Source organism: Mauremys mutica, chromosome 18 (assembly GCF_020497125.1).
Source record: "Mauremys mutica isolate MM-2020 ecotype Southern chromosome 18, ASM2049712v1, whole genome shotgun sequence".
Taxonomy (NCBI): Eukaryota; Metazoa; Chordata; order Testudines; family Geoemydidae; genus Mauremys; species Mauremys mutica.
In genome coordinates this window covers 8,168,524-8,194,626 of record NC_059089.1, presented here as the reverse complement: position 1 = coordinate 8,194,626, position 26,103 = coordinate 8,168,524, and the positions used below count along the sequence as shown (strand labels likewise).

At 48.4% G+C, this 26,103-nt stretch overlaps 1 protein-coding gene across 2 annotated transcripts in view; it reads right to left on the bottom strand.

The window, feature by feature from the left end:
• Nucleotides 1-25,697, bottom strand: part of GRIN1 (glutamate ionotropic receptor NMDA type subunit 1) — a 73,339-nt gene extending 47,642 nt beyond the window's left edge. For both annotated transcript variants that reach the window (XM_044992658.1, XM_044992659.1), the window contains exons 1-3: nt 25,440-25,697; nt 10,220-10,354; nt 5,897-6,073 (exon numbers count right to left, since the gene is read on the bottom strand). In XM_044992658.1, coding sequence (XP_044848593.1) covers nt 5,897-6,073; nt 10,220-10,354; nt 25,440-25,697 — 570 coding nt within the window. The remainder of the gene's footprint in view (nt 1-5,896; nt 6,074-10,219; nt 10,355-25,439) is intronic.
• Between the last annotated feature and the right edge of the window lie 406 nt (nt 25,698-26,103).

Here is a 26,103-nt window from a genome sequence, read left to right as displayed (position 1 = left end):
AGGGCAGGTCACCAAAACACGCCTTGGGAATCCAATTACAAAACGGACACCTGCCCTTGGAAAATAGAGATATAGTAGAAAATGGTCCTCTCTGCCCGGCACTGTGGGTTACTATTGCCACGGCACACCTGGCAGGCCTTCCACCTGGGGAGCTCTCCCTGACCTCAGTGGGAACACTAGGTGTGATCAGGTGCAGGATAGGCACTGTGGATAAAAGCCCTGAACCATAAGTTGGAGAGAAGAGTTCATCCCTCCCTCTTTTTCAGTTAGAGTATTGACCAATTTCCCATTCTCAGCCTCAGAATGCTCAGTTCCAAAGCAGCCAGTGGCACGGGACTTCCCTCTGAGCTTGCCTTCCCTACAGGTTACTTGGGAAAGGACACATAATCCAGAAGACTGGATCCTGCAACAGCTTAGTACAGAGCAGAGTGCAAAACACCTGGAGAAGCCAGTGCTCGTGCTGGTAAATATTACAACTGCTAGTGCATGCAGGATCAAGGCAGAGTTGTATTAAAGCTAGAGAAGGATTTAACCCATTCCCTCTAGATCTGAACACTTCTGGATTTTGAGGGATTCAAAATCTTCTTCCAAATTTTGCTGCATAGTCTCTTGTAGAACGAAATCCCTGATGGGGATCAGCTGCGCGTCTACCAAAAAGTGAAGAAGTAACGCATTTCCCCCCAAGTTATTCCTTAAACATGCATCTGTTTTCATCTCTGCATCTTGATTTGCAAACTGCATTGATTGTCTCCCTCTCTCTGCTCTCAGAGCTGCTTCTTTTAAAGACTTGTTGCTATTTCTCCTGCCTGTACAATGCTTGCAGGTGCTATACAGTGAAAGGATGGGCCCTTCCACTGCCTTTCTCCTCCCTGTTCTTTCCTCCAAATAAATCAGGCAAGATTTTTATTTCCCTAAGAATCTAGAATGTTAGACAGTAACTGCATCTATTGTAGAAAAGAATCTGAGGAAATAAAATATACTCTGAGCCCAATTCTGTCGTCGTTTCGGGCTCCTTCTACTGGTGTCCATGGTAAGAATGTCCAGGCTTCTTCTCTGTGTCTCATCATATCACTTGGCACAGGGAGACAGAGCAACATTACAACAGAGAAAAGCAGTGTCTGGGTGGCAGGAGGCAATGAAAGATTCACTCCCTTCCAGATGCGTTGGTCCTCTCACTCAGGCAGCAGCTAGTCAGCAGTGCACTTGAGCTTCCTGTGTTTCCTATTTCTTTTATTTTCCAGTCTTGAATGACCTTGTGCACATGCCTAGCGGTGACGTCCTAGATGTGGACTGGACACAAGATGGGAGAGTCGGGAATGATTCTGTCCTGGGCCTACGGGCGCTAGACAAGATGGGACCTAACGAGACATGCCTAGAGCTACAGGTTCGTCATGGTGGCAGAAATGTCATGGGTGCTGTGAATTTTCAGTTTGTTTGTGACTTTGCTTTGTGTCTAGGATTTTCCTTTGTATCCGTGGTTTCATAGGCTGTACAGCTGGGGGGGCGGGAGGGGGTGTCACGCAGGCCGTGGCTCAACCACTTTTTCCAGCATGGAGCAGGTGATTCATTAGCGCCAGGGCCAGGAAGGAGGCATCATGGGGGGAGAGCCATGCCTGCACGCTGGGGGGTTGGCAGAAGGGGAGCCAGGCAAGCCCCAAGGAACAGGAGCCACCACTGCAGGTGAGTGCAGGGCAGGATCCCTCTGCTACCCACCCCCAGCTCCTCTCACTCCCCAGGGGGGCTGGGCTGGACCCTCCCCTATGTGGTCCCCCCACTTTAAATGGCATTCTGATGCCATTACACACCAGTTCCCTCTAAATCCTTGACTTCTACTAAATTTACTGGGACTGTTCGGTGATTTTTGATAAAAAATGCTGTGACAAGCCTGCAACCCCCGTCCCTAATTTCTCTCAGTTATCTCGTTAGCTGCTCTGGTTCCCAAGGGTTGTTGCTGGGCTCCCCACAGAACAGCAAAGCTACACAAATCATTCCAAATGAGCAGATTTCACCTCTTTGTGCATTGTCCAGGAGCTGATTGTCGTTGTCTTTAATTAACTAACCTAATTAAATAACGTCTGTACAGTTCTGAGTCGACAGCTTGTATTTGCAGGGCCGCCCAGAGGATTCAGGGGTCCTGAGGCAAAGCAGGGGAGCTGTGGCGCTTGTACTCAGTCTGGGTCTTCAGCGGCATTTTGGCGGCGGGGGGCCCTTCAGTCGCTCCGCGCCTTCGGCAGCACTGAAGGGCCCCCCCACCGCTGAAATGCCACCAAAGACCCAGACCGCCGCCAGGCCAGGGCTCGCGGGGCCCCTGTGGGGCCTGGGGCAAATTGCCCCACTTGTCCTCCCCTCCCCCAGGCGGCCCTGTGTATTTGATATTTGAAATTTAAAATGTTTGTCTGGGACATACGGGTTGTAGGTCCTATGTCTGTTTCCTGATTGGGTGAGTGTCTCTCTTAGTATCAGGCATTGGAGGCGAAGACTCATGCTCAGAAATTAAAAATTCACTTTCCACATCTAGTCTCCAGCATTTGCTTAGGAGCTGTGGTTTGCCCAGTGCTCTGGTTTGCTGGCACACTCGCAGAACAGAAGCGCAGCAGGCCCGGGACTCAGACAGCACAGAGTCACTTAGCAACGCAAATGTACTTTGGGGTCTTTATTGCAATCTTGAACAATCTCTAATAAACGCGGCTAATGTTCAAGTGTTAGTTGAAATGGCTTAGGCTGCTTCCAGAAGGCAGAGCTCCTCAGCCTGACAAACATCAGCAAGGTCAGGCTGATAGTCACTGGAGATGGGCTTGAACCAAACCTGAAATCCAGCTGTTCACAGAGAACCCAGCACTGGATAGGAATGCTGTGCATAAATGCCTGTGCTAAAATTACCAAACCACCAAAACAGTGTTTGGGTAACACTCAGAGCCTGACTGGACTCTCTGTGGCTGTCAGGTAAGATGTAACAGGAAATCCTATTCCTACCACCAATGGTTTCAGACAGTCCCCAAGAACAAGGGAACATGGAGTTAGAGAGAAGGAATTTTACAATGATCAATCTCCATGAATACCCAGCCTTCCGCAAGTGGATGGCAGCAGCTTCTTTCTGCTCATTCACTGTTCTGCGCCAGATCAATGGTTGGGGAAAGGACTAGGGCAGGGCTCAGGTCATGGAAAGGGAGGAAATGGACAAAGGTTCAGGTGCATTAAATGCCCAGGGATCAAACCCTCTGTGATAAAAGGGGCAATCAGAGCCAGAAGAGACTGGGGAAGAGGTGAAGAAACCCTACGTATCACCTAGGTTATGCAGGAGGTCAGTCTAGATAATCAGAAGAGTCCATTCTGGCCTTGTAATCTATCAGCCAGCTTCTAGAGTGACCCACATATCACAGCAGTTGGTTGGATCAATGGAAACCTTTCCAGCAAACGAAAAGGGCATGAGATGGCCTGGCAGTTGCCAAAGAAGAGGCAAAGGAGAAGGAGACCTATCACCCAAGAGACTGGTCCCAGCATCTAGAGGAGGGCTTCTGTAGCAGCAGGGGATGTCATGTAATTAGCTTGAACACCGTGCAGGCCACCACAGACCCCCACTCCCACCCCGTGCTCTCAGTGGCTCTGCTTCACAAGTGATAGGCTGACAAAGAGTATAACACAGAGCTGGGGCAGTACCCCCTGGGGCCTAAGAGGACACAAAGGACCAGAATATGGCCGTGAGTGAGTGTCATGTTTTTGGCTGATCCAAAGGCCAGTGCAGGAAACAGCAGGGAGTGGGGGAACTGAGAGCGAACAGTACAAGTTGTGGACATGGAAGTTGAAGGGTGAGTGGAAGGTCAGTCTAGGGACATGAACACATTGACTCAGAATAAGAGTGGCAGTGACCCTTCCAAAGCCATCAGTACTGGAGGGAAGGAACATAATGATGAGGGTGGGTTGGACCCAATGGAGGAGGTCTGAGATAAAACGCCATCCCAAGTCAGAGTCTGAGTTAGCGCTACTCACCGAGAACAGAGTAAGCAGCAATTTTTGCCAGTAGCAAAAATCCCCAACAGCTGGAGATGGGACACTAGATGGGGAGGGCTTTGAGTTACTACAGAGAATTCTTTCCCAGATGTCTGGCTGGTGGGTCTCCCCCCAGGTCAGACTGGCAGAGACCCTGTGGGGGTTTCACCTTCCTCTGAAGCATGGGCAAAGGTCACTTGCAGGTTTAAATTAGTGTAAATGGTAAATTCTCTGTCACTTGAAGTCTTTAAGCCATGATTTGAGGATGTCAGTAACAGGTTAGGGGTCTATGGCCTGCAGGTGGTCAGGCTAGATGATCATGATGATCCCTTCTGACTTTAACATCTACGAGACTTGTGCTGCAGGAAGGAACCCTTAGGTTTCCTATTTAGGGGAAATATTTGACTCATGGAAGAAACTGCCAGAGGAACCATCAGTGGGGACACCCCATGCTGAGAGCATACACCCATCTCTCAGGGATGACCCACAGGTAGCTAATTCAGTGCTGGTCCACTGCAGAAATAGGCATGTGCTAGATGAGGTGCTTCCCACCTCAAAGGTCTCTCTGATTCTAAGCAGACTCACAACCCACTAATATATGGAAATATACACCTATTTCATAGAGCTAGAAGGGACTCTGAAAGGTCGTTGAGTCCAGCCCCCTGCTTTCAGTAGCAGGACCAAGTACTGATTTTGCCTCAGATCAAAGTGGCCCCCTCAAGGATTGAACTCACAACCCTGGGTTTAGCAGGTCAATGCTCAAACCACTGAGCCATCCCTCCTGCTCCACTCTTCTACATCTGGCAGGCAGCCCAGCAGCTGCTGCTATGTCTAGAGCCTAACAAATTCCAGGTGTTGCCAGTGCTACACGGCAGGCTCCAGAGGCACCACTCACAGGGACTGCCCGGTAGGCAGGAAGTGTAGCTACTTTACAGGGCTTCTCTGGGAAGCTCCCAGAGCGGGAAAGGCTTGGATGTTTCCTACCTGAAATGGACCCGAGACTGTTACCTTGTACCCCTGAGTGCGGGTGAGAACTATCACTTCCACAGGCCAGTCATGGAGGAGGCTCCGCATCTTCTAGTTAAAAAATTTCCCTTCAAACTGCTCAGAGTGAGAGTGCAGTCCAGGGGCTTCCTGTCTTGTAGGTGCCTGCTCAGTTTTAATCGTAGGAACAGAGCTCTCCCTACTGGCTCAGGCTCCCACTATCCACAGATGACTCAGACATGCCCACGCTGGACGTAGCTATCTGCCCCCTGGCTTAACACTGAAAATAGGTGCAGTGCACCTCCTTCATAAAGCTGCTCTCAGAAGCCACAAACCCACTCTCGTTTACAGCCTGGGGCATGTCAGGAAAGCGTGTTTAGCATGTGCTTCAATGAAGATGGGTTAGGGCCTATGATAACAGCCAAAGGGCTGAGAGCTGTGTGGAGAGGGCACTTTATACCTCTGCCCTTTCCCTCCTAAGCCACAAAGCAAGTGCCAATTAGCCAATTAAAAAGCTGTTCTTCTGGCTCTGTTTCATAATTAGCGTTGCCAAGTCTGCATTGTACCCTAGGGAAGCGTCAAAGGGGAGAGGTGCTTTTCCTAAGCTGTGCGATTGGTTCTCTCCCTGGGTGGGAATCGCCCGGGCGAAGTATTTGCAGAGCTCCAGGTTATTCTTCCCTTCATTTTGTAGTTGATTTACACGTAGGAGATTTCGACCATGGCAAAGCAAGTGAAATGAATAAAGTACAAAGTTCTGTCAGGTACTAGTCAGACACTGTTGATGCTTTAAGCATAATGTTAGCCATGTTACAATGGAAAGAAAAGGTGTTTTACATACAGAAATCTACATACATACAACAGCCTGAGACTTCTAGCTTTGTTGTTGTTCTTTAACAAAATTACATGACAATGTTTAGATACTGACCTTGGATTCTCTCTCTTCCAGCAGCGTCTCCAGCTTCTTCTGTGCAGCGCGACCCTCATGGTCGTCACTGACTATTAGTATGATGTGATTCCAGTTGTACACTCGCATCATCTCAAACCAGACATTGGACTGGTGAGAGTACGGTGGGACAGTGCGCAGGAAGGACAGGTGGATGCTCTGCAAGGAACAGCAAAGGATAAACAGAGACTTTTGCAGCTCATTCTTGCAGAGATAGGTCTCATTGACCAATCAGTTCCACAAGTACTGGGCAAGGAGCAGAAGTCTAGCAACACAGGAATTTCTGGTGACCCTGAAATATAGGTCTTTGGGCGTCAAATCTTTAATTAGCCTCTATAATCTGAAATTCCCTTTTTTTGGCTCTGATTTCTAGCTCTGATTTCAGACACTCTTGTTTTCTGGGGCTAGTCCAGTTCCTGGGGAGGTCGAATGTGCGGCCTATAAGAAGCAGAGCGGACCTTGTTATTCATTGTCAGTAACATTCAGTGTGTGCTTAGCCCTTTTTTCTGATTGTAGATTGGGACAGATGACAGCTTCTTCTAAGCAAGCACATTTATTTTTAAGGTAAAAGCATCACAAAGAAAAGATATAAAAACAGTAAAAGAACCTACACACATGTTAAGTGCTTACCAGTGTCACCTATCAGTTTTATTGGACTTAGTAGGTCAAGGTCTTTCAACCCTTCCACAGTGGTTGCCCTTCCCTCACCTTGGAAAGAAGGTCCTATCCTTTTGCTGGATCAGAAAGCAGGCCCAGAGTCAGTTTAAATGCAGGCTATTTATCCAAAAGTCCTTCTGCTTCACCCCTTCTGCTTTTAAAGTCATAATATCCTTTCCCCAAAGCAAAGAATACAGAATATCTAACAACACACCCTAAGCCAACACCCCAACCCTTACTGAGTCTACATGGAAATTTTTCTTGTACACACAGCAAAAGCCGTCACACCAGGAACTTGAACACAGATTAAACACCTGGGGAGCATTTGATGGGATTTCATGACATGGGGCTTAATTATTGTTTTAGGAGTCCCAGTGTCTCTCCAGTCAATGAATGACTACCACCTTCTGCTCCAACTGGCAATCCAGTGGATCTGCCCCTGAGAGGGTGCAGCAAGACATGTCTACAGTAGTTTGCTTGGAAAGCAGAAGGGGTGATCAGACCCTATCAGTTAGTGCCAGACCTGCAATGGACTGTGGAGCCAACATGCAAATAGGGTAGCTGACAGGGAACGGGGGATCCCTGCTGCCAGTATCCAAGAGGAATCATGTTATCTTCCCAGTATATGCAGACAAATTCCTGGAGAGAGTAGGGGTGAGACGGCCTCCTTCTCCAGGAGAAGGATGAGACCTACTGACGTGAAGGGAAATCTATGACACCCACCCAAGGGTGGGAAATGCCCAAGAAATGTGTATGACAGCTACTTGGGAGACGTCAAAGGTAGCTCCAGCCAGGAAGAAGGGGAATGTCTTCCCACAGTCTATGACTGCCTGATGGTCTGTGAAAATGTATAAGACCCTGAGATGGGTGGAGGAAAAATTGCTGCACACCCTGACTCAGTATGTGAGGATCAAAAGTCCACCCTAGTGGAGTGGGGTATCAATATACTCCCCCCCAGATAAGCTGGGATTGTATGTAACCTTTCTAGGGGGAGCTGGGACACATATTGTGATGCCATGCAGTATCTTTGGGGTCCACTGCTTTAAATGAATGGTTCCTGTATGATTGTGTCCTATTCCATGGGGCAGGGCTGCACAGCTCCTCCAAGAACCACAAACAGTGGGTGGGGATTAAGGCAAATCAGCCATGTTGGAACCTCCAATATAGGCACCATTTCCTGCGAAGGCTCATGCATACTGGTTCAAACTGGATTTCCAGAGACCAACTGACAAAGAAAGGACTTTCTATAAATAGCTGGAGTGCAAACTGACCCAGACTCTTTGTTCTGATCCAATCAATGGCCAACACCTCCTGTCCAAAAGGTGCCCCAATTCTCATAGAAGGGTTGGAAGGACTGAACCTACCAGGGTCCCTTGAGACTCTGGGATGATCTATGGTAAGCTTTTAGCCTGTGTATAGGAACCTTTATTGTTTTTACAAACATAGGAATAGCCATCTCAGACCAAAGGTCCATCTAGGCCAGTATCCTGTCTGATGACCGTAGCCAATACCAGGTGCTTCTGAGGGAATGAACAGAACAGGGAATCATCGCATGATCCATCCCGTCATCCACTCCCAGCTTCTGGCAAGCAAAGGCTAGGGACACCCAGAGCATGGGGTTGCATCCCTGACCATCCTGGCTAATAGCCATTGATGGACCTACCCTCCATGAACTTATCTAGTTCTTTTTTTAACCCCATTATAGTTTTGAACTTCACAGCATCCCTTGGCTACGAGTTCCATGGGTTGACTGTGCGTTTTGTGAAGAAATGTTTCCTTTTGTTTGTGTTACACCCGCTGCCTATTAATTTGTTATGAGAAGGAGTAAATAACACTTTCTTATTCGCTTTCCCCACATCAGTCATGATTTTATAGACCTCTATCATATCCCTTCTTAGTCTTCTCTTTTCCAAGATCAAAATACCTCATCTTTTTAATCCCCCCTCATACAGAAGCTGTTCCATACCCTTAATCATTTTGTTGCTCTTCTTGGTACCTTTGCCAATTCTGATATATCTGTTATGAGATGGGGAGACCAGAACTGCACGCAATATTCAAGGTTGGGGAATACCATGGATTTATACAGTGGTATTATGCTATTTTCTGTCTTATTATTGATCCCTTTCCTAATGGTTCCTAACACTCTGTTAGCTTTTATGACTGCTGCCACACATTGAGTGGATGTTTTCAGAGAACTATTCACAATGACTCCACGATCTCTTTCCTGAGTGGCAACAGCTAAATTAGACCCCATCATTTTGTATGCATAGTTGGGATTATGTTTTCCAATGTGCATTACTTTGCATTTAGTCCTGCTTTAAGCAGGCAGTTGGACTAGATGACCTCCTGAGGTGCCCTCAGATGTGAGTGACAAGAGATATGCATTGAGTTTTTTGCTCTTTCATTTCATGTGAATCCATTGCTCCTCCCTGACTGAACTTTGGCTTCCTTTGGAATGTGGATGCAATGGCTATTTTTGCATTGACATTTGCATCAGTGAATGTTCACATTTTCCAGGCAAAAGCCATCAGCATATGAAATATGGACTCTTTTGAGCTTTGAAATCGACTCATTTTTACTCAATACATTTAGCACTGTTCTACCTGAAAATGGGTTCAGCTTCAGGTTTGTAATACCATGAGAATGTCACAGCCCTTCTGCAAGGACTCTGTGGAATGCCTTTGCTTTTACAAAAGAACTACATTGTACAAGGTCAGCCCTGAAGTGAGGAGTGTCTGATGAAGGAGCCACCCACCACACTGCCCTGCACATGGCCAAACGCATCAAATTCACCTCTCTGCAGAGGGCCAGCACAAAGTCCAGGCAAGGCACACTTACATCCTCAAAATAGGGGGTGTACCAGACATGAATGGCACCTAGTCCTTGCCTGGCCCTCTGCTGGGGGGTGAATCTCACCCCAAAGTGAATAGACCTCTTCCTTTTCATGCTGTACTTTGGAACCTGACTTGCCGTTTCTTGGCTGCTGGGCAGGCTGGGTGTTATTTCAAACCAGAGGAGAACTAACATCACCGGTGTTAACCTCCAATCACACACAGACTGAACAAAACCAAACAACCCTGAAGACCAAAAGAGCTCCTGCCAAATGGATAGACAGTATTAGGGTCCTCCTCCATCTCTGCAGTTCCTCCAGCATCCAGGGACCACACAGGAGGCTCCCGGCTGTCACTAGTCAGCAGTTCAGGAGCTAGTTCATGCATTTGATTTGGCTAAAGGGCTGTGAATCCAGCAGCCTGACAGAGAAACACGCAGAAATGATCCAGCGATATGTAGGTCAACATTGTGACATATCAAAACCAATGAATTCAGAGAGAGCCAGAATAGGAGAGAAAAAGTGAGAGTTATCAGATCAATCTGGAGAGGATAGATAGATAGATAGATAGATAGATAGATAGATAGATAGATAGATAGATAGATAGATAGATAGATAGATAGATAGATGGTGGGGGGTATGGGGATAGATAGATGGGGTGGATGGGGCTAGATAGATAGATAGATAGATAGATAGATAGATAGATAGATAGATGTATTCTGGAGAAAGTAGTGCAGAAATCATTAGTCACTTCTGATGGACGTTCTTCATTTATATCACATGTATGAGATATGTACTAGGAAACATGCATCAGTTACCTTATCAGAATATATAGACATGCGTGTTGTCAGACCAATGACAGGAATCCTGTAGAAGCCAGCTGTATATGATACAGGTGTTGGTGTTAGGTGATCATTTGGAGCAGGTGGGTGACTAACTAATATTGCATAGACCTGTAGGACACAGGATACATGATACAAACATTATTTCATGGAAGCAGAATGATCATGAAATGTGAATTTCCTTTTCTTTTCTGTACATTAAGTAGCCACGTGCTAACCTGGTCACGGCATTCAAACAACAGGAGATATAAATAATACAACAACACATAAGCAACACACGTCATGCTGTGGTTCGGTAGAGGGAGGAAGGCGTGTATGAAAAGGCTGCCTCTTTCCTTAGACTGAAGCCCTGGCCAGTCGGAAGAGATGGGTCTGTTTAGGGTTTCATCTTAATGGAAATGCTGCTTGGCTGCTTGGCAAGCTAAGCTAATAACTCTTGTGGATTACAGATTAAAGAGAAACATCTCTCTTACAGTCACACTCTGTAATGCGATTTATTTAACCACACATTTAATATCAGCTCTAATTCCCCTCTGAGGACCATTACAAACAAAGTGCTCAGCTGGGATTCCGCGAGAGCGAGCGAGGGAGAGACAGACGGAGAGGGAGAGGGAGTCACAACCCAGAACAACAAAAGAAGGGCACAGAGCTCAGAAAGCAAAGGGACGGGACGGGAGGCACACGGGAGACTCCTCAGCACTCAGGTAAGGACATGAAGAAACGTGGATAAACATGTGTCTTAGCTACTTTCTTTTCTCTCAGCAAAGCAGGGTTGATGTGATGGCCAGTCTGACGATATCACTTGTTCAGCCCCACGACTGTACCTGGCACTTGACGACCCGGAGGCCGGCTCCCCAGCTGGTGTACATGAGTGTAACTGCACTGAAGTCAGTGGAGTGAGACCAGTTTGCACCAGCTGAGGATCTAGCCCATATGGTGAAGCACATTTTCACATTCGCTGCCCCAAAGCATCTACCGCAGTGGTCCCCAGACTTTGTACCTTGTGCCCCCCTTGCCCCTGTCTGCACCCCCTGCTCCCCAGAACCGTGGCCAGAAGTGGGGCCATGGCTCTGGGAGGGGGGGACTGTCCAGCGATAAGGGGGCCGAGGCTGGGGCTATCACTGGAGGCTGGGGGTGGGAATCTGGCCAAGGCCGGCAGCCAGTGCCCCGGGCGTGGGGACGGCAGCCGCGGCCGGGAGCAGAGCCCCAGGAATGGGGCTGGCAGCCAGATCACCAGACGTGGGGCTGGCAGCTGGGACCTGGGGTGGCACCCCCTCCCCACCCTCCGTAGGGGCTGGCCTGGGCCCCAGCCGTGCCCCCCACAAAGTTCCTCCATTCCTCCCTAAGGGGGCGTGCCCCATGGATTGAGGATTTACAGTCTGACGGACAGCAGCATGCGTAGACATACCCAAGCCACCTTTGATCGCCTTCTGCCTGGAAGAAATAGGTTTTTAGATGGGGTTTAGGGAAAGCAAGTGCACCTGCCAGAAACAGGGAGACTCTCGGGGGCAGCATGTTGGAAGGAGTGGAAGGAAGAGAGGAAGAAGGAATGACGCCAGAGTATTGCGAGGAGCACAGGGTCTGAGCAGGGGAAGGAAAGCAGAGATGGGGCTGGGGGGCTGACAGGTGAGAGTGAGGAATTGACGCTGACAGTAGTCAGGGGAGAGGGTTTGCTGGCTGGAGCTGGATGAGGGCGATGACATTAGCAGGCATTTTGGCTGGACTGATAGGAGAAGCAGGAGCACAGTCTAGAGTGGCAATGGTCAAGGCAAAAGGCCATCGAGATGTGGTCCTAGCGGAGAAAGAGTCTGGGAAGGAAGTGCTGGGGCTGCATTAAAGAGGGTCCAGCAGCAGGACACAGGGGGAGACAGGATGTCGGGGGAGCTGCCGAGGAAGAGGAGAGCCAGATTAAAGCCCGGGAGTCGGGAGGGACAGTGGAATTGTTAATGGGGATGGAGACATGAGGATGGTAGAGGGGGTGGGAGGGAGAGAAGACCAGAGAAGCTGCTCAGATGGGGGGGAATGGGTGGCCGGGAGGAGGAGAGTTGTCACCAAGAGAGACGGAAAGAGGAGGGATTAAAGGCAGAACCTCGTGGCACAGAGGGGAGAATGAGGAGCTGAGGCAAGTTGGACGAGGGCAAAGTTGTGGAACAGCGGCCAGAGCATCCTCAGCTCCAGCCGGCCGCAATGGGAGCTGAGAGCAGCTAGCGCTGTACCTGGTCCCGCCCCAGGAGATGGGGAAAGCAGAGCGGGAGGGAGCGACTGACAGAGCTGAAAGCTGCACAGGCCAAGGAGGAAACGGGGAAGGACGCTTCCCTTCGACACAGTTGGGAAGGGCCAGGGAGGAGTCAGAGGAATAGGGAGGCCGGCAGCTGCTCATGCTGGGCAGGTCAAGCGCTGGGATATCTCAGGGTCTGTCTGCACTGCAGTAAACCACCCATGGCTGGTATGTGACAGGTGACCATTGGCGCCGTTTTTACAAGTTGCCGGGGGGGCTCCACCCCAGGCTCTGCCCCCACTCCACCCCTTCCTCAAGTCCCCACCTCTGCCCCACCCTGTTCTGAACCCCTCCCCTGAGCACGCCCCACCCTCCCGCATGCTGCTGAATTCTGAGCACAGCGGGCGGGAGAGGCCGGGAGGGAGGGGGAGGAGCTGATCGGGGGGGCTGCTGGTGGGTGCTCAGGGGCTGTGGGGGCCTATGCAGCTGACTGGCTCATGGGGCTCGGTCTGTGGGGCTATAACATTGCAGTGTAGACGTTTGGGCTTGGGCTGGAGCCTGGTCTCTGGGACCCAACCCCCGGGCCCAAAGCCTGTCCACATGACCTCAGCAGATTCAATAGGGAGATGCTGTGCATTATTCATGGCAGCTGCTAACATCAAATGGCCATTTTGCAAAAAATTATTTCCAAAATTCTTCTCTGACACTCTGAAATTCTGCTCATGCTTAAGGTCAAAGAATAAGAAAATTAAAGTTGCTAAAGGTATCCTGTGCCAAGGCATAACCCCCCCATAAGTGAATACCGCCCGTTCTGTGGTATGCTGGTCCGAATAACCCACAGCTCTGGCATTTCTAAAGGGTGAGGAATATCACTGGGTCACATCTGTGACAAGTTGACTATGAAGCTTTATTAACAGTTATTAAAAGGCATCACTGGACAGTGTGATTCAGCACAGGGCTGGGAATGCAGCACACTCTTACTGGATATTCACGAGTCAAAAAATCTCCATTGTTTAAAATGAGCAAAAGTTGTCTCAGGGCAACCTGGGTGCAGAGGGCCAGGCCAGACACACCTCTTAGCCCCACCTACAACCTCAAATAGGGCTTACGTGAGAATTAAAGGTGCATAGGTCTTTTGGTAGCCCTCTGCACAAGTGTGAAATTACCTACTAACACATGTGATCAGGGAAATGATGAAACGATGCTGTCAGTGCACAAGATATACTGTCCTGCAGTATACGCTGCTTCTCCACTTGTAAGGTAACTCCCTTCTCTTCATGTGCCAGTATATTTATGCCTGTATCTGTAATTTTCACTCCATGCATCTGAAGAAGTGGGTTTTTTACTCACAAAAGCTTATGCCCAAATAAATCTGTTAGTCTTTAAGGTGCCACCAGACTCCTCGTTTTTGTGGATACAGACTAACACGGCTACTCCCTGATACTTGTCCTGCAGTACTGCATGCTATTTATGTCTGCCCCACGTGGCAAGATTAATAAATTCCATCTTTTCAATTGATATTTAGCTATCATGATAGATAGATAGATAGATAGATAGATAGATAGATAGATAGATAGATAGATAGAATGAAAATGGGTGAGAGAGACAAGATTTCAAGCTACACAGAGCTCTTCTTCGTATCTGGGAAAGGTAATCAGAGTGTCACAGCTAAATATGAGCTGAAACAGATTGTTAAGCATAAGGAGTTAACACGTGTTGCACGAGACCATTCATAGACAGCTGCAGCGGCACAGGAGCCAGCAAACAGAGCTGTAAACAGAAAAGTCTGAGTGGGAGTTTACAGGTGAAGTTTGGGGGAAGACTAAGAGAGGGAGGCAGAGGAACACACAGGCTACTGAAGGGAGTGTGCGGTGTCCTAACTGTGTCTTGGTGCTTGTTGGGGGTTTGTTTTGCTGTGGGTGGTGGTGTTTTGGGTTGGTTTGTGTTTCCCAGATTTACAGGCTTTAGGTGGGAAGCCTATGACAGATACAGAGGCAGCAGTTTTAGTGACCCAAGCAGTGGAAGACACAATGAAGATGACTGGATGTGGAAGCTGCGGCATGTAGATGATCCTGGAGGGGGTACCTGAAAAGAGTTTTGTCTGCATGAAGTGCCTCCCGATAGAGCTGATGGAAGAAAAGATCCGAGGACTGGAGATGCAGGTGGAAACTCTGGTCGAGTTTAGAAGGGGGTTCGAGCAGATGGTGGCGCAAAGACATGAGGAGGCCGAAGGGAAAAGCTCAGACTTGCAGATGGAAGCAGGACAAAAGAATTCTGAGGGGAGACTGCTGGGTGAGGAAAGTGGACGATGGAAGCATGTGACTAAGAGAACCAGGCAGAGGAAAAGACGGGCCAGTGAAGGAGCAACAGAGCTCAGGAACAGGTTTGCAGAGTTGGAAAATGAAGAAGGGGCACAGCAGGTGGTCGCTGAAGGTGGGAGGGCAAGGAAGAAGAGAAGAGCAGCTAGTCCTATAGGAAGAGGGGAAGAGTCAATGGAGACAACACCAAACATGAGCCCCAGGAGGATACGGGATGGGCTGCAGAGGATTGCAAGGGTGAATAGGAATCGAGAGGACTTGCAGCCAGAGGGAACAGGGGATAGACCGTAGAATCACACCATCACCAGGAAAAGGCAGGTCTACGTGATTGGGGACTCCTTACTGAGAAGAATAGATAGGCCTGTAACCAGAGCTGATCCAGAGAACAGAAGGGTGTGCTGTCTGCCGGGTGCTATGATACGGGATGTGGACCTGAGGCTGAAGAGGATCCTAACAGGAGCGGGAAAGAATCCGTTGATTGTCCTTCATGTGGGAACGAATGATACGGCTAGATTCTCGCTGGAACATATCAAGGGAGACTATGCCAGACTGGGGAAGACATTTAAGGAAATCGAGGCTCAGGTGATCTTCAGTGGGATTCTGCCTGTTCCTAGAGAAGGGAAACAAAGGTGTGACAAGATTATGGCGATTAACAGATGGCTCAGGCAGTGGTGCTATAAGGAGGGCTTCGGGATGTATGGCCACTGGGAGGCATTCATGGACAGAGGACTGTTCTCTCGGGATGGACTTCATCTGAGTAGGGAGGGAAATAGACTTTTAGGATGGAGGCTGGCACAAGTGATTAGGAGAAATTTAAACTAGGAATTCTGGTTGGGAGATGTCCAGGTAATCTCCACGCCAGATTTTAACATTGAGAGGGAAGAAAATGACGCAAGAAAAGATACTGCAATGGGTAAAAGAAAGGACATATGGAGGGAGGATACTGTTGATACAATTCTAATAGGTGATACTGGCAGTAGACCGTCTGGGCCTAACTGGGTAAAGAATGTGAGTGAAGCCAAACAGCAAGAATTAAGATGTTTGTACACCAATGCGAGGAGCCTAGGTAACAAAATGGAGGAACTAGAGTTACTGGTGCAGGAAGTGAAACCGGATATTGTAGGGATAACAGAAACATGGTGGAATAGTAGTCATGACTGGAGTACAGGTATTGAAGGCTATGTGCTGTTTAGGAAAGACAGAAATAAAGGCAAAGGTGGTGGAGTAGTATTGTATGTCAATGATGAGGTTAACTGTAAAGAAATAAAAAGGATGGAATGGATAAGACAGAGTCTGTCTGGGAAAAAATCACATTGGGGAAGAAAGCTACTAGAGCCTCCCCTGGGATAGTGCTTGGGGTGTGCTACAGACCACCGGGATCTGATTTGGATATGGATAGAGACCTCTTTAATGTTTTTAATGAAGTAAATACTAATGGGAATTGTGTGATCATGGGAGACTTTAACTTCCCAGATATAGACTGGAGGACAAGTGCTAGTAATAATAATAGGGCTCAGATTTTCCTAGATGCGATAGCTGATGGATTCCTTCACCAAGTAGTTGCTGAACCGACAAGAGGGGATGCCATTTTAGATTTGGTTTTGGTGAGTAGTGAGGACCTCATAGAAGAAATGGTTGTAGGGGACAAGTGATCATGTGCTAATAAACAAAAATAGATCTGTGACTAGGGTTTTTGATTTCAAAAGGGCTAACTTTAAAGAATTAAGGGCTAACTTTAAAGAATTAAGGAAATTAGTTAGGGAAGTGGATTGGACTGAAGAACTTGTGGATCTAAAGGCAGAGGAGGCCTGGAATTACTTCAAGTCAAAGCTGCAGAAACTATCAGAAGCCTGCATCCCAAGAAAGGGGAAAAAAATCATAGGCAGGAGTTGTAGACCAAGCTGGATGAGCAAGCATCTCAGAGAGGTGATTAAGAAAAAGCAGAAAGCCTACAAGGAGTGGAAGATGGGCAGGATTAGCAAGGAAAGCTACCTTAGTGAGGTCAGAACATGTAGGGATGAAGTGAGAAAGGCTAAGAGCCATGTAGAGTTGGACCTTGCAAAGGGAATTAAAACCAATAGTACAAGGTTATATAGCCATATAAAAAAACAAAGAAAGAAGAAGTGGGACCACTAAACACTGAGGATGGAATGGAAGTTAAGGATAATCTAGGCATGGCCCAATATCTAAACAAATACTTTGCCTCAGTTTTTAATGAGGCTAATGAGGAGCTTAGGGATAATGGTAGGATGACAAATAGGAATGAGGATATGGAGGTAGATATTACCACGTCCGAGGTAGAAGCCAAACTCAAACAGCTTAATGGGACGAAATCAGAGGACCCAGATAATCTTCATCCAAGAATATTAAAGGAACTGGCACATGAAATTGCAAGCCCATTAACAAGAATTTTTAATGAATCTGTAAACTTTGGGGTTGTACCATATGACTGGAGAATTGCTAACATAGTTCCTATCTTTAAGAAAGGGAAAAAACGTGGTTCGGGCAACTACAGGCCTGTCAGTTTGACATCTGTAGCATGCAAGGTCTTGGAAAAAATGTTGAAGGAAGAAGTAGTCAAGGACATTGAGATCAATGGTAATTGGGACAAAATACAACATGGTTTTACAAAAGGTAGATCGTGCCAAACCAACCTGATCTCCTTCTTTGAGAAGGTAACAGATTTTTTTAGACAAAGGAAACACAGTGGATCTAATTTACCTCGATTTCAGTTAGGCATTTGATACGGTTCCACATGGGGAATTATTAGCTAAATTGGAAAAGATGGGGATCAATATGAAACTTGAAGAAAGGTGGATAAGGAACTGGTTAAAGTGGAGACTACAATGGGTCATACTGAAAGGTGAATTGTCAGGCTGGAGGGAGATTACTAGTAGAGTTCCTCAGGGATTGGTTTTCAGACCAATCTTATTTAATCTTTTTATACTGATCTTGGCACAAAAAGTGGGAATGTGTTAATAAAGTTTGCGGATGACACAAAGCCGGGAGGTATTGCCAATACAGAGAAGGACCAGGATATCATACAGGAAGATCTGGATGACCTTGTAAACTGGAGTAATAGTAATAGAATGAAATTTAATAGTGAAAAGTGCAAGGTCATGCATTTAGGGATTAATAACAAGAACTATTGTTATAAGCTGGGGAGGCATCAGTTGGAAGTAACAGAGGAGGAGAAGGACCTCAGAGTATTGGTTGATCACAGGATAACTATGAGCCACCAATGTGATATGGCCATGAAAAAAGCTAATGTGGTCTTGGGATGCATCAGATGAGGTATTTCCAGTAGAGATAAGGAGGTGTTAGTACCGTTATACAAGGCACCGGTGAGACCTCATCTGGAATAGTGTGTGCAGTTCTGGTCTCCCATGTTTAAGAAGGATGAATTCAAACTGGAACAGGTACAGAGAAGGGCTACTAGGATGATCCGAGGAATGGAAAACCTGTCTTATGAAAGGAGACTCAAAGAGCTTGGCTTGTTTAGCCTAACCAAAAGAAGGCTGAGAGGAGATATGATTGCTCTCTATAAATATATCAGAGGAATAAATACCAGGGAGGGAGAGGAATTATTTAAGCTCAGTACCAATGTGGACACAAGAACAAATGGATATAAACTGAACATCAGGAAGTTTAGACTTGAAATTAGGTGAAGGTTTCTAACCATCAGAGGAGTGAAGTTCTGGAACCGCCTTCCAAGGGGAGTAGTGGGGGCAAAAGACATATCTGGCTTCAAGACTAAGCTTGATAAGTTTCTGGAGGGGGTGGTATAATGGGATAGCCTAATTTTGGCAATTAATTCATCTTTGACTACTAGCGGTAAATATGCCCAATGGCTTGTGCTGGGATGTTAGATGGGGTGGGATCTGAGTTACTACAGAGAATTCTTTCCTGGGTGTCTGGCTAGTGAGTCTTGCCCACATGCTCAGGGTTTAGCTGATCGCCATATTTGGGGTCGGGAAGGAATTTTCCTCCAAGGAAGATTGGCAGAGGCCCTGGAGATTTTTCACATTCCTCTGCAGCGTGGGGCATGGGTCACTTGCTGGAAGATTCTCTGAACCTTGAAGTCATTAAACCATGATTTGAGGACTTCAATGGCTCAGACACAGGTTTGATACAGGAGTGGGTGGGTGAGATTCTGTGGCCTGCATTGTGCAGGAGGTCAGATTAGATGATCATAATGGTCCCTTCTGACCTTAAAGTCTATGATTCTATGATTCTAAGATGAAGTGGACAATTGTCACCTCTGTAGTCACAGGACAAAGGAGGGTTGGGGGATTACATATTGTTGTAATGAGACATAAAACTAGCATTGCTATTGAGCCCATTTTTAAGGCCAGGTTTATCTACGCACAGTGCTGCAGCCTAGCCGTATCAGTACAGCTGTGCCACTGCAGCACATGTGGTGATGACACTCTATGCCGATAGGAGAGAGCTCTCCCGTTGGCATAAAAAACCCACCTCCATGAGCGGCATAAGCTCTGTGGCGGGAGAAGCTCTCCTGCCAACATAGCACTGTGCACATGAACTCTTATGTCGGTGTAACTTATGTCACTCGGGGGGGGGGGGGGGAATATTCATACCCCAAGCGACATAAGTTTTGCTGACGTAGGCTGTAGTGTAGATATAGCCTCAGTGTCTAGCAAAGTTATGAATTTAAGCTCTCAGGCTTGTCTTTTGAAGGTGTTGTTCAGGGTTTCCTTTTTGAGGATGAGGACTGAAAGGTCAGATATGGAGGGATCGCTCTGTGAAAAGTGTTCACCCATGAGTGACAGGGTGTTTTTATCTCTTATCATTATTCTGTGTGAGTTCATTCGAGAGCGCAGTGATTGTCTGGTTTCACCCTCCCAGCTGTTGTTGGTGCCTTTGATGCACTGGATGAGGCACACCACATGTGATAGGCATGTGTAGCACTCATGGTTCTTGAAAGGTGTCTTGTGGGAGGTGTTGATCATTATAGCAGTGGAGATATGGCTGCAGGTTTTGCATCTGTTGTTCTGGCATCTGGTGCTGCTTTGAGTTGGTCTGTCCTGACATGCAGAGAGGTTGCTTCTGATGATGAGCTTGGTGAGGTTGGGGCATTTTTTGAAGGCCAGAAGAAGGGGTTCAGGAAAGATTTTGTTCAGGATGGGGTCCCCATCAAGTATGGGTTTTAATTGTTTGATGATACCTCAGATGGGTTCCAGTGTGGGGCGATAGGTGACAACTAGGGGTGTGCAGTTGATGGAGGTTTTTCTTCTTCTCTGTATTAAAGCAGGTTCTCTTGGAATATTTGGGTGGCCCATTCCATGATGTGATCTACTTCTCTGGTAGAGTCCTTGTTTGGCAAAGGGTGGTTTTAAGTGTATTAAGATGTCTATCGCAGACTTTCTCCTCAGAGCATATTCTGTGTATCTGAGTTCCTGGCTGTAGAGAACAGATTTCTTGGTGTGTTTGAGGTGGTGATGGTAGGTGTGGTGATAGTTTCTTGAAAATAGTTGTCTGTAGGGTATCATTGTTGAAGCTGACCATGATGTCTAGGAAGTTGATGCTGGTGTGGGAGTGCTCTAGAGAGAGTTTGATGGATGGGTGGTAGTTGTTGAAGTTGTGGTGAAAATTTATGAAGGAGTTTAGGTCATAAGGATGAATATATCATTGATGGATCTCAGGTATACCATTGGTTTAGTGCTGCATTTTTCCAAAAATTCTTCCTCAAGGTGAGCCATGAAGAAGATGACATATTGGGGAGCCATTCTTGTACCAATGGCTGTTCTCATGGTTTGGAAAAAGTGTTGTTGAATGTAAAGTTGTTATAGGTGAGGATGTAATGGATGAGTTTGCCAATGTGTTTCGGGTGGATTTCTGAGTGTTGTCCATAGTTCTGTAGATATTTAAGGCAGGCAGCGATGCGTCACGGTGAGGGATGTTTGTGTACAGGGAGATGACATCCATGATGGCAAGGATGCTGTTCTGAGGGAGGTTGTTCTGAGGGAGGTTGTTAATATTTCAGAGTTTCTTGAGGAAATTGGTTGTGACCTGGAGGAAACTGGCCCTCTGTGTGGTGAGTCTAAGGACAGTTTCTATAAGTCCTGATATTCCTTCAGTAAGAATGCTGTGGTCAAGTATGATGGGCTGCCTGGGTTCCCTTGTTTGCATGTCTTGGGAAACATGTAGAAGGTCCCTGGGGTGGCTTCATGGGGGATGAGGTTATAGAGTTTCTCTTGTTTAAGGAAGGATTTGATTATATTGTTAAATTTCTATGTGAATTGTGGTGGGAGGGTCGTCTTTGAGTTCTTTGTAGTAGGTGGTGCCAGAGAATTGTTGGTTGGCCTCATTGATATTCTCAGTGGTGGCAGATGACAGAACAAGGAGTAATGGTCTCAAGTTGCAGTGGGGGAGGTCTAGGTTGGATATTAGGAAACACTATTTCACTAGGAGGGTGGTGAAGCACTGGAATGAGTTACCTAGGGAGGTGGTGGAATCTCCATCCTTAGAGGTTTTTAAGGCCTGGCTTAACAAAGCCCTGGCTGGGATGATTTAGTTGGGGTTGGTCCTGCTCTGAGCAGGGGGTTGGACTAGATACCTCCTGAGGTCCCTTCCAACCCTGATATTCTATGATTCTATGTAGTCATCATGGCTGAGGATGACAATGGCACCGCCTTTGTCTGCTGATTTGATCCCTATCTGGGGTTGGATTTCAGGAACTAGATAGATAGATAGATAGAAATTTTAAAGAACCTCAGATCCCTACTTGCATTCTACATTACCCTCAAAACTGTGCCCTTTGCCTGATTAGTACACATGAAAACAGCCCCTTTGCTGTTCTAATGAGCTATCTGCATAAATTGTTATGGACGGAAGTACCTTTTTCAGTGATGCAGCTATGTAAATTGCTCGTGGTACAATCCAATGGTGCATGAACATTATCCTTTCTGCTGGTTTCTCCTTGCTTCTTTTGAATACGTCTTCTGTACATTTCTCTGACTTTCTTGGCCTCCAGATATTTCCATAGTATTTGTTTGGAAAATTGGGCCATATCCAATTACTATTTGAACTAAATAGATCAGCTACTCTTCCCTCTGCTTCATTCACTCCATCCCCCTCCACACCTTCCCCCTCCCTCTGCATATCCACCTATGGGAGTACCTATGCTTAATTTTAAAAGTTTAAAATGTCCAGGATATTATCTCTCTGTGTGTATATGTGTTCGTGTGTGTATGTATATACACATGTATGTGCAGAAGTATATTTGTGTATAGATGTGCAATGTGAAGAAAATGGAACAATTCTGCAAAAATGAGCATTCAAAAAAATGTCCTTTGCAGAAGTTAGAACATATTTTACCTGAAGAAATAGATAGCAAATGTAATTGTGCCCTGCAGAGTTATTGTGCCAAAGGGATCTTAGTTCTGCTTTAATAGCCAGCCTCAATCCAGCCTTAACTACGGTGTTGGTACAGATGCCTCCTCAGTCTATGCAGCGCTCAGAGCCTTGCAGGCTGGGAGGAGCTTTATTTATTTTGATGTTATTACCAGCTATTCTACGCTTCCTTTGTAAATTAAGAGAGGAACATGCAGACCCCCTCCACCCGCCCCTTCAGTTATGGACAAGCAAGAGGGCGCTTGTCTTTTGCAGCAATTAGAGACCAAGTGACAGCTGCAGAAGGGGAATTCCATGCCCTGTATTCAGCAAATAATAACGAAAATCTCAGTAACTGACATTCTGGAGGTTAAATCCTTAATCTGCTCAGTTTCAAACTAGGGACAAATAAAGAGCCTCCTATTAAATGCCCTAAATATAAGCACAGCTCCCTCTGTCCCTGCATTATGCGGCAGTAGCGGGAGCAATCCAGGCGTCCCTGGGCTGGATGAGGCATTGGCATTTGCCATGTCAGATAGCCCTGCCTGGCCTTTGGGAGATGGTGCAGTGGGATTCACAGGAGCAGGGGGGCGGAGAATGGGAAAATCCATTATTTGCGCAGCTCTTAATGTGAGTCAAGTGTGAACAATATGGAGCCCCAGAGGGTGTGACAGACTCAGCCAGCTTCCAAAGCCAGCCTCTCCGTGTAGACTTCCAGTGTGGGGAGGAAGGGGAGCTAAGCAAGAAAGTATACTGGTGTGTGTGTGAGCACGCGCAGGTGTAAAAACTTTCTAACGCTGAGGGTAGGTAAGCTCTGGCATAAGCTTCCAAGGGAGGTTGTGGAATCCCCGTCATTGGGGGGTTTAAGAACAGGCTGGACAAACACATCTGGGATGGTCGAGGTTTACTTGGTCCTGACTCAGCACAGGGGGCTGGACTCAATGACCTCTCAAGGTCCCTTCCAGCCCGACATTTCTCTGATTCTATGAGTGTTGCCAGTATGTGCATCAGCGAGTGTGACGGTGCGTGTTTGGCAGAGAGATGTTTTAAAGGATTGATGGGTGGGATTTAATTAAATGCTTTCTTAATGCTGAAGGTTTATAGTGCCAGGCAGACAGCTTAAAGCACTTCTGCTTTGCAATGATGCCAGGTCCTGTGTGTTGAGAATTGGTTTGTTTAATATGTTATTTATGAGGGTCAGATATTTGAAAAAATCCTGTAGCTTTAATACCGGGCATGGGAGCAGGGTGTGTTGAAATGTGCATATGTGTGTGCATGTGAGTACCATGTGGGAGAGGGTCTAAATGCTCTTATATAAAAAGCTGCAATGCAGTCAGATAAAGCTTCATTGGAATTCAGCGAGGCAGCAGCGTGTGGGGGAGGGGAGATCATGTCACACAAAATGAGGCCACCCGGAGCCATGTATGAGCACCGAGGCTCCACTTGGACATGGAGAGCGGCTGTCCCTGCCTGTGCCAGGGCCCTGCCTGGGTTTCGCACAGTCTCTGACACAAGAACACCCGGCACAGATTGCTGGAGCACCGTTAGAATCACCATATTTAAAAATCAAGCAAACACAGGGCCTCCCCCTCTGCCCCCCCCCCACCAGCCCTGCAGTGGTTCATTTCTCCCCCAACATGGTGCAAATACTTCACTTATAGGTTATGTTTCCTTTGATTTAATGGCAATGAAGGTCACAGTCAGTGTTTGCATTTTAAAATAAAGTCAAAAGATGGGTCAAACTGTTACCCGTGGATGTATCCAGAAGTATATTCATGCTGGTAACAAAAAGAAAGGGCTGGAGCATTAGTCAGTTTCCATATGAGATTCTCATAGCATCCTCTCCCATCTCAGCACCATTTCATTATCCGTGTGGCTCTACTCATATTTATTTGCCAGATATATTCATGTTTTCATTTCTGAAGAAAATGTTTTGCATTTATTTCTCTTTAAGTAAAACTTTGCCTGAATGTATCTCTGCATATAGCAAATCCACCCACCGCAAGAGAGAATATTAAGCGTCTCCATAGAAGATAGGAAAAAAATAGACAACTCTAGTTGGTGTTTTCGTTACCTACCTCTGAGGTTTTCCATAAAGGATGGTAAAAAGCATCCGAATTATTCCGGATGTTGGAGATTTATCTATTGGTATGAACTGACTGCGCCTACAGCACATACACCACCCACACACAGATTGTACACACACAGACATACAAACACACACTACACACTGGGAGACACGCAAACACCCACACCCATCCTGTACACACACAAAACATACAAACACACACACTGTACTCACAGACATACAAACGCCCACTCACACACTGTACACACACAAAGAAGAGAGACACACTCTGTACACACACAGACATACAAACATACACACCGCACACACACAAAGGCATACAAACAGTCCACACGCACCCTGACATACAAACACACACATACACTGTACACATACACACAAGCACACACCGCACATCACTCACACAGACATCAACCCTTCCCAACAGGTCCACCGCCAACCTTAACATGCAGACATCACCCCCAGCCCCCGCATGCATTGGAGAGAACGCAAGGTCTGGTTGTCTGTGTTAACACATGATTTGCTTGGGCTATGGGATGAACTCTTGGTGTTTGGTGGCCTGTCCTTGCCCTGAACAGTGAAATAAAGCACTGGCAATGAGCTGACTGGGGGCTGCAGGGGGAAATGGCTGGATGGGGGAGGAGATGGGGGTTGCGGGGGGAGATTGCTGGAGGGGAGAGTGGATGGGGCTGCAGGGGAGATGGCTGGAGGGGGGAGCGGACGGGGGCTGTGGGGGGAGATGGCTGGAGTGGGGAGCGGATGGGGGGCTGCGGGGGGAGATGGCTGGAGGGGGGAGAGGATGGGGTCCATGGGCAGATGGCTGGACGGGGGAGCGGAGGGGCTGTGGGGGGAGCGGACGGGGTTCGGGGGGGCGATGGCTGGAGGGGGAGCGGATGGGGGCTGAGGGGGGAGCAGACGGGGCTGAGGGGGCAGATGGCTGGAGGGGGAGCGGACGGGGGGCTGCAGGGGGCGATGGCTGCAGGGGGAGCGGAGGGGCTGTGGGGGGAGCGGACGGGGCTCCGGGGGGCGATGGCTGCAGGGGGAGCGGAGGGGCTGTAGGGGCGATGGCTGGAGGGGGAGCGGACGGGGCTGAGGGGGCAGATGGCTGGAGGTGGGAGCGGACGGGGCTCCGGGGGGCGATGGCTGCAGCGGCGGCTGGCGCCGGCCGGGGAGCGCCCAGGGGTGCCCGAGGCGGGGCTCCTGCGGCCGGCCCGGTACCTGGCTGGAGATGAGGTCCTCGCAGACGGACAGGGCCATCTGGATGGCGTTGGGCTTGTGGGTGACGGAGGTGGCGTTCAGCTGGATCTTCCACGTGCCGTGGCGCTTGTTGGCCTGGCTCACCGCCTCGCGGAAGAGCTGCTCGTGCTTCCTGGTGCTCAGCACCGCGCCGATGTTGACGATCTTGGGCTCGCAGCCGGCGCGGGCGAAGGAGAAGGAGACGAGCACGGCGAGCAGCAGCAGGCGCATGGTGCTCATGGGCCGGGGGCTCGGCGCGGCGCGGCGCGGCTCAGCGCGGGGCCAGGGCGCCCCTGCCCGGCCCGCTCAGGCGCCCCGGGCGCCGCCCCAGGGGCAGGAGGCTTCGCCGCTCGCCCCCGCGCCCAGCCGCGGGGCTCGCCCCATCCGGCCCCCGCGGGCAGCGCGGCGCCAGCCCCGGCCGGAGCCGGCCCGGGCGCACGGCGCTCTCCGAGGTGCTGAAGTGCCGGCGCGCCCGGCTCCCGCTCGGGCTCCGGCTCTGCCCCGCGGCCCGACCCGCGCTCTGGGGCAGGACGGCGGGCGCGGACCCTCCTGCGCCGCCCGCCCCGGGCAGGGGTCTGCGCTGCGCTGCGCTGCGCCCGCGCGCCACCAGCCTCCCGCCGCAGAGCGCTGCGCTGCGCTGCCCACG